We start from the raw sequence: 13,868 nt of genomic DNA, 5'->3' as shown, positions 1-13,868 counted from the left end.
TTACTTCTTTATATGTAGAATAAATGTACTTTTGGACTTGTAATTTGTACTTTGGGTTATAATCGAATATTACTTCATTTATTTTGTGGTTTAAATAGTTTGCATTTCCCTAACTGCTAATTTGCAGAAAGCTAATTTGCAGGAAGCCCTTTCTTTCTTTCTGGCTTGCCAATGGGCTCCAGCTCATCTTGTGCTTTTCCTGCCCCAGTCCTAGGAGCCCTGGTATCTTCTATTGAAGAAAGCTTTGGGAAGACAAGATTTGGGTGCTGTGAATTTTCTTGGCCACTGGAATGTTGTTACCTCTGGGCCTTCCCAGTTCACAGAGCAGGGAAGGTACCCGTATCTGTACGTTTGCACTAGTGTGCATTTATGTTCAGTGAAACACGAATCTACCATACGGGTCACTCCAGCCTTCTGTCATTGTAGCTGCTCCTACAGTGAGAAGCCTGGCTCAGGCACCTGCTGTCCATGTGCTTGGCTGGTCAGCTGCAGTACATGCACTTGCTGGCCCCAGGGCTCTGAACTCACCCCTCAAGAAGTGACGCAATCGTGTGCAGGCCAGTACTCATGTGCAGCTCACTCACTTCAGTCCACGTTCAGCTCCAAGATCACTTCATTGAGCACCTTGATCTCCCAGCTCCGCAGTCAGGCTCTTTTATCTCAGTCTGGATTCTGCCGTGTGATGTGTTTTAGTGGCTTGCATTAAGTTCCACTCTTCATGCTTAAATTCTATGGGTTTTGACAGATGCAGAGTTTGATGCATCTGCTACTTCAGTGCCATGCACTTTTGCCACCCCCAGCAATCCCCTGTGCTTCACCTGTTGGGCCCTCCTGCTTCCCTAAACCTTGCCAGCCCCTGACCTATTTACCATCTGTCTGGTTTTGTCTCTTCCAGAATGTCCCATGAGTAGAATCATATAGCCAGTGGCCTCTCCGAGTGTCTTCCTGTACCTGGCACTCTGTGTTCATGATCCCTCCTGGTTCTCTACTGTTGCTGAATGTTTTTCTTGGTGTGGATGTACTCCAGGCTGTTTACCAGGTACCCTTTGAGGAATATCTTGGTTGTTTCTAGTTTGGGGTGATTATGAATAGAGCTGCCATAGATTTGTGTGCAGGTTTTTGTGTGGATGTGATTCTTCATGATGTGAGAACACCATTGTTGGGTGATACTGTAAACTATCAGTAGCTTTCTAAGAAACTGTCTTTCAAAGCAACTCTATCATTTTTGTATTTTCACCAATGATTAATGAGCAAGATTTTGTTCTGGGTGTCAGATAGATGTACCCCTTCTGATAGGTGTGTAGCAGTATCTTGTTATTTTAATTTGCATTTCTCTGATGGCAAATGATGCTCAGCATATTTTCATAGGGTCCTTTGCCCTTTATATTTTCTTTGGTGACTGTTCAGATCTTTTAGCCTATTTCTTTCTTTCTTTCTTTCTTTCTTTTTTTTTTTTTTTTTTTTGGTACTGGGAATTGCACTTCACTCCTGAGCCACATCCCTAGCCCTTTCTTTCTTTCTTTCTTTTTTTTTTTTTTGGTACTGGGAATTGCACTTCACTCCTGAGCCACATCCCTAGCCCTCTTTTTTGGTATTTTATTTAGAGACAGGGTCTCACTGATTTGCTTAGTGCCTCACTGTTGCTGAGGCTGGCTTTGAACTTGATATCCTCCTGCCTCAGCCTCCCAAGCCACTGGGATTACAGGTATGTGCCACCATGCCCAGCTCTTTTAACCTATTTTTAAAAATATTTATTAATTTTTAGATATATTTGGACACAGTGCCTTTATTTTATTTACTTATTTTTATGTGATGCTGAGGATCGAACCCAGTGCCTCACACATGCAAGGGAAGTGCTCTGCCACTGAGCCACAGTCCAAGACCTCGACCTCCATCTCCTCCTCCTCCTCCTCCTCCTCTTCCTCCTCCTCCTCTTCCTCCTCCTCCTCCTTCTCCTCTTCCTCCTCCTTTTTTTTGAGGGGGGGAATATGAATGTCCAGGTGCTGGGGCATCCTTTACCAGGGAGACTGTCCCATCTGATTGAATTGCTTTTCTGCCCTGTCAGAACTCAGTGGATTCTGTCTGTGTGGGGCTATTCCTGGGTCCTGTGTTGTGTGCCTTGACCTGGGTATCCACACTGTCTTTAAGACTAAGTTGCCTTCATGCTATAATTTTGGAATAAAATAGTGTGAGTTTTTTTTAAGCTTCATTGTTCTTCAATATTGTTTTGGTTATTCTAGATCTTTTGCTTTTTCCTATAAATTTTAGAATCAGCTTATCTATACCTATAAAATAGCTTGATTGTATTGTGATCACAAGAATTGATAACCTTAGTGGCACTGCATCTTCTAATTGATAAATAGGCTTCCTCTTCTTTTATAGACCATCTTCTGTTCCATTTTTAAAAATCTGTCTCCCCCGTTTAGATGGTTCATACTCATCTATCTTCAAGCTCACTGACTTTTTCCTTTATTCTCTCCGTTCTACTGTCCAACCTGTCCAGGGACTTTTATTTTCAGAGATACTGTTTTTCTTCCATGTTTCTTGTTTTTATCTTCAACTTCTCTGTGGAGCGTTTTTTTTTTTTTTATTAAATAGATCATACATTCTTTGGTCTCATGGAGTATGGCAACAATATGTACTTTAAAGATCTTATCTGGTAATTCCAGCATCTGGATCATCTTAGAATAGGCATTTACTAGCTGTCTTTTCTCTTGGGAATGGGTCACATTTTCCCAGTTCTTTGTAAATGAGTAACTTTGGATTGTGTTCTGGACATCGTGATTATTTTGTTTTGAGGACTCTTGAGTGATGTTATATTCTTCTGAAGAAAGTCAATGTTTGTTTCAGCAGGCAGTTAACCCAGACTCAAGGCCTGACCTTGAACCTCATCCCTTCTTCTCTGTGTTCAAGTCTCAGTCCAAGTCCTTGAGCTTTTCTGCATGGCTTTGAATTTGCACGCGGTCTGGGGGTCAGCCAGAGACCCAGGCAGGGTTCAGGCGCAGACTTGGGATATCCCTCTCTTGCTCTTTCTTCTCTTGAGATTCCTCTTTTTGCTCCAGGGACTGTGGTTGCCTTGGCTGATTCCCTGGGTTCCTCCAAGAAAGACAACTGTTTTAATCTCAGAGTTTTACCCACCCATGCTGTGCTAGTCCTTAACCATGGCCTGCTTTCAAGAGAAAAACTGGGAAAACCATAAGGCAGCAAGAACAGTAAAACCCAGGAGCATTCCCAGCCCCAGGTGGTTTTTCCAGTGCCGACCGTCCACTTGTTCCACTCTTCCTGGGGCCCTGGTCCTGGGTGTGCCCAGCAGCAGGAAGGCACGGAGCGACATTGGACAATGAGCAGACTTGGCATCTCTTCAGAACACTCAGCTTGGGTTTAGAGGGCTTAGGCCAGGCTGATGCCAAAGGACGGTGATAGCCCCAGCAATTCCCACAAAGCGGGGTGACTTTATTTAATTGTCTGTTTCCAAATTGGTTATTTATCAGCAAGGGATGACAGACATTTTTGGACAGGAAGTTCTCTTTTTGCCTCTCTCCCCTCCTGTGTGTCTTAGGCAAGGGCCAAGGTGAACCTTTCAGAAGCACTGCCTTGTTCAGACATCTTCCGCACCTCTCTGTTGTCTCAGGGTCAAGCTCCCACAAACCCCCATAGTCTGACCCCAGCCATCCCTGCATGTTCAATCATCTTCTAGCTTGTGAGCTCAGGCAGGGAACACTTGCTGAACTTCTATCTCCCAATCCATAAAATGGGAATAGCATGGTTCCTGATCAGAGTTGTGGACAGGATTAGATGAAGTGCTATTTCTGCAGCACATGGCATCATATTTGACAGGCAGAAGATGCTCCTTCATACCACCCATGGGCACATTTCACTCCAACTTCCCACCTGGCTCAGATTCTAATCTGAACTTTATATTTCAGATGCATTGAAAGGTGTGTTTTCACACAGAGAGACACACCGCTCTTCCCACTTTGTTGGTGGTAACACTGGAGTGTAGCCATGGGATGGCCATATTGATGTTAGAGACATGTCACGTTCAAGTTTGAAGACACCAGGCTTTTGCCTGAGATTTGGGGAATTTATTTTGCTCTTTTCTGTTTTGACTCTTTTAAAAAGCAGTTAGGCTCTTTGCTGTGCAGTGCACCAGTAATCTCTTCTCCAGCTACTGGAAAACCTTTCTGCGCAGTCCGGTGCTCTGTGCAGATGGGGCTCCTATTCATGGTGAGGAAGCTGCATGGGCAGCACAAGAACATGGAGTCCCCAGAGATGGCTGTCCTGTCAGCTCTCAGCATCTAGGAGGCAGATGCAAACTTCGTGGGACTTAGGGTGCCACATGGAAGTGGAGGTGATACAAATTCCATGATTTCAACACACACTCACAGAGCTCCACTGTGGGTCTGGCCCTGGACTAGATGCGGGGTTGAACCCCCATCCTCCAAGAGTGTGCAGGGCGGTGGGAGGAGGTCTGTGTGTAGCCAGCAGCCCCGACATGTTCCCTGCAGAAGTGGCCAGAGAGGGATGCACGAAAGCCAGGGTGGGGCGCGAGACCCCCAGGGGCTGTGGCATCTAGGGCTCTATGTGAATGAACTTTGAAAGGTGAATGAGGTCCCTGAGGGCTGCCAAGATGCATGTGCAGGGTGGAACAGTGCTCTGCACTTTGAGATCGGGGTGACGTGGTGTGCCGATGGAGTCAGAGGCCAGGTGGTCAGAGAGAGCCGGGGTCAGGGAGGTGGCTCTAGAGCCTGCCTTCATCTCCTGGCCACAGAGAGGACCAGAAGCCTTTTCAGCTCTGGCTTCCTGCTAGAGGGAGGCAGTCCCTTTAGAAGTTCCTGCTGTCCTTCCTGTGAGGGAAGAGGACACTCCAGAGCTGCTCAGCTGGAGGGATGCACTGACCCCAGCCAGGGGCTGGGGGCGTGAGCTGTGCATAGTGGGTGGGGGAGGGACGCGTCTTCCTTTTTATGAGGTCGTCCCTCAGTGTGGAAATGCCTGTCCCTCATGTTCTTGCTTCTTCAGACTACCTCCTAGCGAGTTCTCTTGTTGCTGTACCATCTTCTTCACTGTAATTTATGTTGGCAACAAACTATCGAGTGATGTGTAACTGATGGAATTCTTCTCCCATTAATTAGCAGTCTGCCTCTCCTCCGGGGCTGTAGTGTGCGTCTTTAGATTCCCCTTCTTTTAGAGTGTTTCCTTAGGGACAATCTAAGGTATCAAGACCTTCGTGACTCCTCCAGACATTTTGTCAAATTGCTTTCCAGAAGAGCTGGCTGACTCATGAAGCTGCCTGTGGTGTGTGAGTAGCTGCTTGCTCCTGCTACTGTCCCTGGGCTGTTCTTCCTACATCCGGTCCCTGCAGATGTCAGTGGCTAAGAGCAACCAAGCGTTCACATTGTGCGGAGGGCTTTGCACGCAGGTGGCTCAGCCTTTCCATCAAGTCTGTGAGTGAGGAACACTGCGGTCCCCAGGGAGGGAAGGGGAACCGAAGCACAGAGTGTGTCATGGCCCAGGTTATGGGGCTAAGAAATGGTGGGCTGGGCTGGGGTTAGGTAGACTCCTGGGGAGCCCTTGCTGCCCGAGGCTGCCCCCAGCTTGCCTCTTGCTGTTTACACGTCCATTTTGTTTGTTTATTTTGGCGAGGTTGAGGGTGTGCCCACGTGTTTGGTACTTGGAATTCTTTTTTTAGTGACTTTTCCTCTTATGTCTTTCATAATGTTTTATTTGCTGAACTCTTCACACCCCACTGCTCCCTGGTTTGGCGCCAGTGCATCCCAGTGTTGATGACATCTGCTTCTGGGTCGGGTCCTGTCCTGGTCTTGGCGGAGTCAAGGTGTCCTGGCCTCCTGCCTCCAAGCTCTGCAGGAGCTTTGGAGGAGAAGGTGGTGCCTGATTCAGGTTCCTAGGAGAGAGGCGTGAGGCCGAGTACGACTGGTGTCTCCAGACACCTGGGCCTGAGGACCTGAGGCCTGCTTCCCGAGGCTGGTTGGACAAGCACCACGTTGGTTTCAGTGTTGGCTCCACGTTTGTTTCCACTAGTCCAGCAGCTTGTCTTTCACATTAGCCTTCAAAACTTTCAGATCTGGAGTACTAGGTTTCTGAAGAGTCTGGGAAGAGCCTATTTATTCCACACACACACACACACGCGTGCCCACACACACACATGCACACAATGTGTCCCCTTCTTTTCCTAAACTTAAGAACTTAAATGTGCTTTTTTCCAGGGAAGAGTAACGTTGTGAAATAAACTCAGTAAGTGAAGAATGTGTGGTACTTCACTTGTTCGACCCATCTTGCTGTCTTTTTCCTCTTTTGGTGGGAATGACAGAAGGGGCTGCAGTCCACTGGGGCTGCCAGGCCTGCCCTTGGCCTCTGTGAAGCTGAGTGTCCTCTTCTACCATGGGACAGTGAGGAGGCCCCTCACTGTTGAGGATCGATGCCCATGAGAGATCCCCAGGCTGAGTGCAGGTTGCTGAAAAGCCATTAGGAGGGTGAAAAATGCAGGGTGCTTCCCTCTGAGCTGTCTCAAGAGTGCCACCGTCCCCTCCACCACTTCTGACAGCTAACACCAGCTTGGGTGGTGCCCAGCATGCTGCTAAGCTTTTTCCAAATGTCACTGGTACTTCTCAAACCTGATGCCTGGAGGAAAGCCTGACCCCAGAGTTTCTGATTCAGTGGGTCTGGGGGATGGGGCCTGGGGAACTTGCACTTCTCACCATTTTCCCCAGAGACCAAGGCTGCTGGTCCACGTGTGTGAGGTCTGAGTTCATCTGCCTGAATCGGCCCATGAGAGGGAGGCGTGCTCATTCCACAGTGAGGAGGCAGAGGTACAGGAGGTCAGGGGCCCTGACCACACAGCTCCCGGACGCTGGCCACCAGCATCTCTTAGCGAGTTAGCTTATCAGTGGAAACCATGAGAGCATAAGGAAGACCCCAGGCTGGGGGTGAGGGAGCTCTGGAGGGCATAAGGGGGCTTCTGAGTCAGACACAGAGGGTCAGGGAGACCTGGGGTGGTGCGAGGGGAAGATGCTCTGGAGGGTGCCGTGCCGGTGGCATGGGGTGCCCTGGCTCAGCAGGAGGGCGAAGCAAGGACAGTAGGAAGGGGCTCAAGACCTCTGCTCTGTGGGGCTTTCTCCCTGTCCACCTGACCTGGAGGTTGACATGTCCAGGTGCTGGCTGTGTGGACTTTCCCTGCGCGGTGTCTCTATCCATGTCAGATTCTGTCTGCCATGTGGCTCTGAGCAGGGGACTCTGCTCCTCCGTGGATCTGCGTGGGAGACTGTCCCCGCTGTGGCTCTGCTCCCATGAGGCTCTGTCCACGCTATGGCCACAGTGAGTGCCGTCTTCTCTTCGTGCCATGCTCTGTCTGTGTGTCTTTCCACACGGTGGCTGTGTGTGCATGGCGTTCTCCTCACACTGGGGCTCTGTTTGGGGTGCGCGCTGCATCTCCTCCCCTTCATGTTTGTTTTCTGTAAAAGGCAGGGAAGAAGCAGTTTAAGAAGTGCAGAAAAAAATAAATAACAAAATTCCTTATTGTGTTTATTTTGGGATATTGTAATATTTAGACCCTTGAAAAGAAAAAAAATAAAAGTATAAAAAAAAAAAAACTCCCATAAGGAGGAAAGGGAAAAGCCCTACAAGGAACATGGTGGCTCTTTCCAGATTTGTCACCAGCGAGTGAGTTCAGGATTGAGGCTCTGAACACCCTGGGGGTGAGGCGGGGGTGCATGGCTGCACAGAGACTCCCGGCAAGGTTGCAGACGGGTGGCCCCCTTGGCTGAATCCCACGGACATGTTTTGTTTGGCTCAAATGGTATTTGAAAAATATTCAAAGTAGTTTAAAATGTGGGAGTTTTTGTAATAATCCCCCTGGTTGCTAGCATTTCTTGAAGAACCGGGAGTGCCAGAGGAGAGTGGCTGGTTGGTGGCTGAGGAAGGACCTGGCTCTGGTCACAGCCCTGAAGCCCTTGCAGCATGGGTCCTGGGGCTCCGGTGTGCCACCCTGGTCTGGGGAGTTCTGGACTCAGAGCTGCACTTAGCAGCTGGTGACTGTGGGGCCGGCACTTCCTAGAGTCTCTCCCCTCACCTGATGGCTGGTCAGCCTGTGTGTGTGTGTGTGTGTGTGTGTGTGTGTGTGTGTGTGTGTGTGTGTATAACAGAGAGAGAGAGAGAATCTCGAGCATGCAGCCAGTGCCCAGCTGCACAGGGACCAGCGGTTGTTGTGGAAGAGGTGCTCGGTGGCCATCCATGGACATGAAAGGGAATTTCCTGGCTGCTTTCTGTGATCCTTTAAATCATTCCTTTCTTTAAGAAAAATTTATAATGTTTCAAAAATGTGTTTCTAAAAATTATTATTATTATTTTACAAGATCTGCATCGTCTGCATGGTGCTTTCTCAGTATCTGGCCCCAGCTGGAGCACTTCTGGGTGTTTTATGGCAAATTATTCTCAGATTACCCTTTAATGCAGGAAGGGCTGCCTGTTGTCTGAGCTCCCTGGGCCTTACCAAAACCCTCCGACTTGATACAAAACAGCTGCCTCGGCCAGCTGTTCCAGAAAAGGAGCATTTTCAGCCTGAAGCAGCAGGAAAAGGGGTTTTGTAGCTGGTGGAGATTTTGAAAAATGCTAAATTACTCTTTCTTTGCCATTAAACTGTGATTTAATTTTGTGACTAACAAATTGTGTAAATCTGAAAAAGAAGAACTCGGCGTTGCTGTTGGTTACGTGTGTTCTGGCAACACTTGCATAGGTCCTGAGGGGGCTTCCCCAGGGAGGGCAGCAACTCCGCTGACCTCCCGTCCCTGGGCCTCAGCCTGGCTGGGCTGGGGTCAGGGGTCAACCGCGGCCTCTCTCCCCTCTCCGGGGTCCCTGCTGAGACCAGCAACAAAGGGGTCAATTGTCTGAGGCCTCCCTTTGTCTGAGGGGCTGCAAGGGCAGCTCTGAATGCCACAGTATTGAGGCATATGCATAAGCAAGTAAATGCACATCCTGTGAGTGTGTATGTGTGAACCTGTGTGCCCCGTGTGATGGTACCTGCCCATGTGAGCAAAAACATGCATGCACGTGTATGCATATGAACAAGCATGTTGCACATGTGCACTACAACAGTGTGCACATGTTCAAGTATGGAGGTGTGTATGTGTAAGTGTGCACCTGCGCATGAGTGTGTACAAGCAGATGTTGCACACGTGTGTGAACGTGCCTGTGAGTTTGTGCGCTAGACTTAAGGGTATTTCTGAGCTGCTGGTGCATCTTAGCAGGGTGAAGGGCCTCAGAGAGGCGGATGCTGTTCTGAATGCCGTGGGAACATCGTCTCTGATTCCTCTCTCAGCAGGTCTCGCAGTTGCCTTCCCCTGGGTTTGCCAAGGTCCAGAGCTCATAGACCTCCCCTCTCCTTTTCCTCTGTGGGAATGAGACAGCAGGCTCAGGCTCCTCCTCTCACCATTCAGAGGACAGCACTGCCTCATCAGCCTGTTGGGTCTGTGATTTCAAAGCAAGACCCACAAGAACTTTCCTGTACTGTTCCAACCCTTTTCAGGGCTGTCTGGTTGGATTTCTATGTGTAGTTTCAGCCATGTTCAGAATGACCATTTAAAATCTCCTGTTCTGGCCCATGTGCAGTTGTTTCCAGTGTAGCCCCAGGGCCTTTTGCCTGTGCCCCACGGTCCTGATCCCTAGCATGGCCTGCACACACCGAGGGCTTCAGAGGCCTTCGATTGGTCTGGCCTTGGGTGTGAACTGACCCTGTCCACTGGAGTTTCCATGATTCACAGTGCTGTCCGTATAAAGGCGTTCTTTTAAAAGCAACAATAAAATCAGATACGTTTGATTCAGAAGCCAGGAAAAGATGAATAAAAACGCTTCATTGAAATTCACCTTTGCCAAAGACTTACCTCCCAGCCCCTTTCTGCAGCTCAGCTGCCCCAGGATCACTTTCTCTGCTTTTCTAATTCTTCCCCTCCCACCCTCATTTCCTCTCCCTGCTCCAGCACGGGCTTATCTTTCAACTGTGGAAAAGCCACCCATTAAACTGTACTCCAAAGCTTATCAAAATATTCAGTCAGTAAAATTATCTTATAATTAGCCCAACTGTAAGCCAGAACTTTCTAACCCCAGGAAATGTAAAGTGACGCAGCATGTAAAATCTGCAAATTGCTCATCCTGACCTCTCTGGCTACAGTTTCAGCTTTTCTTTCTTTCCCAAAGTAATTTCCTCCTCTTCTTCAGTCCCTGAGGCATCTTTCTCTTCTATTTGCTGAAATCTCAAAGAAAACCGATTCCTTGCATAATTGAGATAGATAATGGAATACATTCAGGCGAGTGTGCTATGAAATCAACTGGATGTGTTCTTCCAGGCTTTCACTTTTGCACATTATTTTTGTAAATTTAAGTGTGATTTCCTTGGTTCTCGGTGACTCACCTTGGTTGGTGCTTGCATTTGGGTGCCTGCAATGGTAACACTCGGGGAGTCTTTATGGAGCTGAGCCAGCCCAACAACATCCGGGGACTCTGCCGTTTGTCCCACTGGACCATAACGTTGGACTTTCTTACCTCAACTTTTACTTTGTTCTCCCTCCTCTTCTCTCTGCCCTGCCTGTCCCAGCCGCCCCCTGCCTGGGGTCCCGCCTGACATCTTGCATCATTCAGTGCCATAAACATGCCCCCCCCACACACAGGGGGATATCAAGGACACCACAAATGATACTTGGGGATTTCAAGGTGCAACTTAGACCTTTTGCAAAGAAATGATATTATAGACAACCTTGGGCTCTTAATTGCTGTGAGCTTTAAGTTCCTAGTGCGACAGTTGGACAGGTCTGTGAGGCTTCTATGTGAATAAAGCTTGTTGGGCAGTGATGATCGCTTGTTCCATGGTGAAATACTTTCAAAGTTCTAAAAACAAGTGGAATAATTAAATTTTGAAACATTTTCATTGTTAGAATCTGTAAACAAGTCAGGATGGCGCCTGGCATTTTGCCAGAGGGAGTGGTTTGTGAAGCAACTCCAGCGAGCCATTAAGTGTGGAGATTCCTTATTGGTTGACTGCTGTATCTAGTTTATGTTAATTAAGATAAGCTGTGTGGAATGTATATATACCCCTCCTGTCCTACAATAAACAGCTCCCACTCCTGCTGTATCAACGTACACAAGTTGCTCGTCACCCCCTGGTTATTTTGCTGCAGCCGGACTGCGGCATTTCATAATTAAAGTTTTGCCTATATATTGTGCTAATAGCAATAGCTAAATAAATATTTGTAGAGTTTTCCTTATCTGTTGGGGATTGGCACACACACACACACACACACACACACACACACACACACACCAATGCAGAAAAGATGCTTCATGCTTACATTTCTTGTGAGAAGTTAATTATTTGGTCATTGTACAGATGGGGAAATTGAGGCTCAAAGTCTCAGAATCTATCGTCCACCTTGTATGAGCTAGCTGTGGCCCAGGCTTTAGCATTTGACCCCCCACATTTGCTTAGGAGGTTTCCATGACCCTCCCTACAGAGAAAAGAGGAAGTCACAGCTTCACCTCAGCCTGCAGTTGCTGCTGTGTTCTGCAGTGGCCTGCACGGGCTCTTGACGTCACCTGAGCATTTCAGGCTCAGTTTTTTTGTTGCGCCCCAGGGCTGGGTCTTGAGTTGGACCTTTCCCAGGGGGCCCATCTCCTTGGTGGCCTGGACCCCACTGATGTTCCTGGGGCTAGGAGGCAGTGAGGGGTCCCCTGGTGGCTTTGCTGTCCCAATGTAAACCTTGCAGTTAGCCACAGGCTGCCTCCGGTCCTTCCACTGCTGACGCAGAGCTGAAAGAGCCCCGTTCGGGACGTCTTTCCTGATGAAGGACACCTTCTCTTTAACCCATAAGGAAATATTTTAGGCTTCTTTAAGACCTTTTCAAAACACAATGATCACTTAAAAGCAACGTCGAAACTAAAGATCTATCATTAAATGTGCTACTTATGAAGTATTAGCAACAGAGCATTTTAGGAATCTTTTAAGAAATATTTGACTGTATTGAGTTAATTTTCTTGTGATTCAACCTGTCCTTGATATTAACTAATTTATGCTTCTTTCTCTTCTTCATTACAGCTTGGGTTGACCATCGCCATTCGCTATAGCCACAGGTAAAGCTTTATTTATTTATTTATTTATTTATTTATTTTTAAAGAACTGTGCTTACTAGTTTGGAGCTTTTAATTTATTCCAGTCCTAGCGTTTATGAGTTTATTTTTGGTGGCTGCTCTTCCATGATGTTAATGGCACCGATGAAATTGTCCTAGGTGCTTAATTGGTAAGAGCAAATTGCTATTCAGAAGAATAAGGACTCTATGCAAAACTGGTGGTAGGTGGAACATTTCTGTTAAAACACAAAAATGGGAAGCTCCACAGCAGGGACACAGAAGTGGTTTCTGAGTAATGTCACCTGCCTAAGAGTAATAACCAAAATCAGAGGTGCCCTGCGTGTGAGGCCAGGCCAGGCCAGGCCAGGCGAGCCCCTGCCCCGTCCCCACGGGGCCTCTTCCTCTTGTCTTGCCACGTCTGGCAGTGGCAAAAAGCCTCCATTTTCATCTTGCTGCAGGATTTCTACTTTGGTCTCAACTGCATCAAGTTTATGAAAATGCTTGTACTATCTAATGCCCTCTCCTACCACAAACGGGCATCCTAGAATGAACTCTTTCCTGTTTGCAAGCATCAGCATGTATTATACACTGAATTAAAGTAAGAGCCAACCCCAGTGAAGGGCGACAGGCAGTGCTGACAAACTGTGTGCATGGCCTCCCCAAGAACCACCTTTGGGTAAAGGCTTAGGGCTCAAGGGACATTGTCACAAACTCTCCACAAACAACCCAGAGGGTTACAAGTTCACCTCCTAAAATGCCTGTAACAAACTGTACGCATGGTTTCAATTTAAATGTGGAATCAGATAATCACTAAGACCCAGAGAGACAGACCCTGGCTCTGTGCAGATATGAGAAGGCAGAGGGCCGGCCTGGCCTTGGACTCCTGGGATGAGTGTGTGGGAGGAAAAGTGTTCATGTCAGACATTTCCAGGGCCTGAGGAAGAAGCTGCCTCAGAGAAGCTCATGACTGTGCAGGGGCAAAGAAATGTCTTCCCCTACCCATCACTAGGCTCATGGCTGAGCCACACAATGGCAGACAGGTAATGGGAGGGGGCCTACCAGGTTACTTCATGGATGACGCAGGAGACTTCATAAGGAAGTGGGGACAACGTTGGAAAGTGGGTGTGATCTGATGGTAATAACAGGGCACCTTGGCTTCCTGTTTGCTCAGTTTCTTCCCTGTTCCTGTGTCTTCAGACATCCAGAAGCTCTGCCAGGTCCTAGCAGGGCCCCATCCAAGATGCTTTACCACCTGCTTCAGGGGAAGGGTGGGAACGTGAGAGCGACCTTCCTCTTGTGTTATCCTCTCCAAGGTGCCACCTCTTAGGGTAGTGTGTCCGGCGCCCTCAGTTACCTGTGTTTCTAGGTCAGCTGTGTGCACGATCCCTGCACCTGTGGGAGCACATTGTCCTGCAGAGGCCTGCCATTCCCTGTCACATAGCCAGGCTGCTGCGGGGAGAAGGTGCCTGAGCAAATGTGGCGTGGACGCAGGACCCCAAAGCTGATGGGATACCTGGTGTGTCATTCTGGGGCGAGGGGTTGGAAGTGTTCTCTCAGCAACTGTCAAGAGGCTCTTTTTCTAGAGTGTTCTAAATGTGGACTGCTCCAGAATGAGAAAGGTGAGGGGGCGGGGAGAGGGAGAGGGCAGGAGAGGCTGATTTTTCTTGGGCTCCGTTTTTCTCTGTCACCTGCGTCCTGCAGGTCAAGGAAGGGAGCAGCCCGTTTCAAGGCAGGAGCCA

The 13,868-nt window shown here is 48.3% G+C and overlaps 1 protein-coding gene across 6 annotated transcripts in view; it reads left to right on the top strand.

The window, feature by feature from the left end:
- The window catches only part of Acoxl (acyl-CoA oxidase like), a 337,320-nt gene that overhangs the window by 93,574 nt on the left and 229,878 nt on the right, over positions 1 to 13,868 (top strand). For all 6 annotated transcript variants that reach the window (XM_078028311.1, XM_078028313.1, XM_078028310.1 and 3 more), the window contains one exon: positions 12,098 to 12,132. In XM_078028311.1, the coding sequence (XP_077884437.1) occupies positions 12,098 to 12,132 (35 nt within the window). The remainder of the gene's footprint in view (positions 1 to 12,097; positions 12,133 to 13,868) is intronic.

The sequence above is a fragment of the Ictidomys tridecemlineatus genome, chromosome 12 (assembly GCF_052094955.1).
Source record: "Ictidomys tridecemlineatus isolate mIctTri1 chromosome 12, mIctTri1.hap1, whole genome shotgun sequence".
In the NCBI taxonomy this organism is placed as follows: Eukaryota; Metazoa; Chordata; class Mammalia; order Rodentia; family Sciuridae; genus Ictidomys; species Ictidomys tridecemlineatus.
This window is presented reverse-complemented; position numbering and strand designations above follow the sequence as displayed.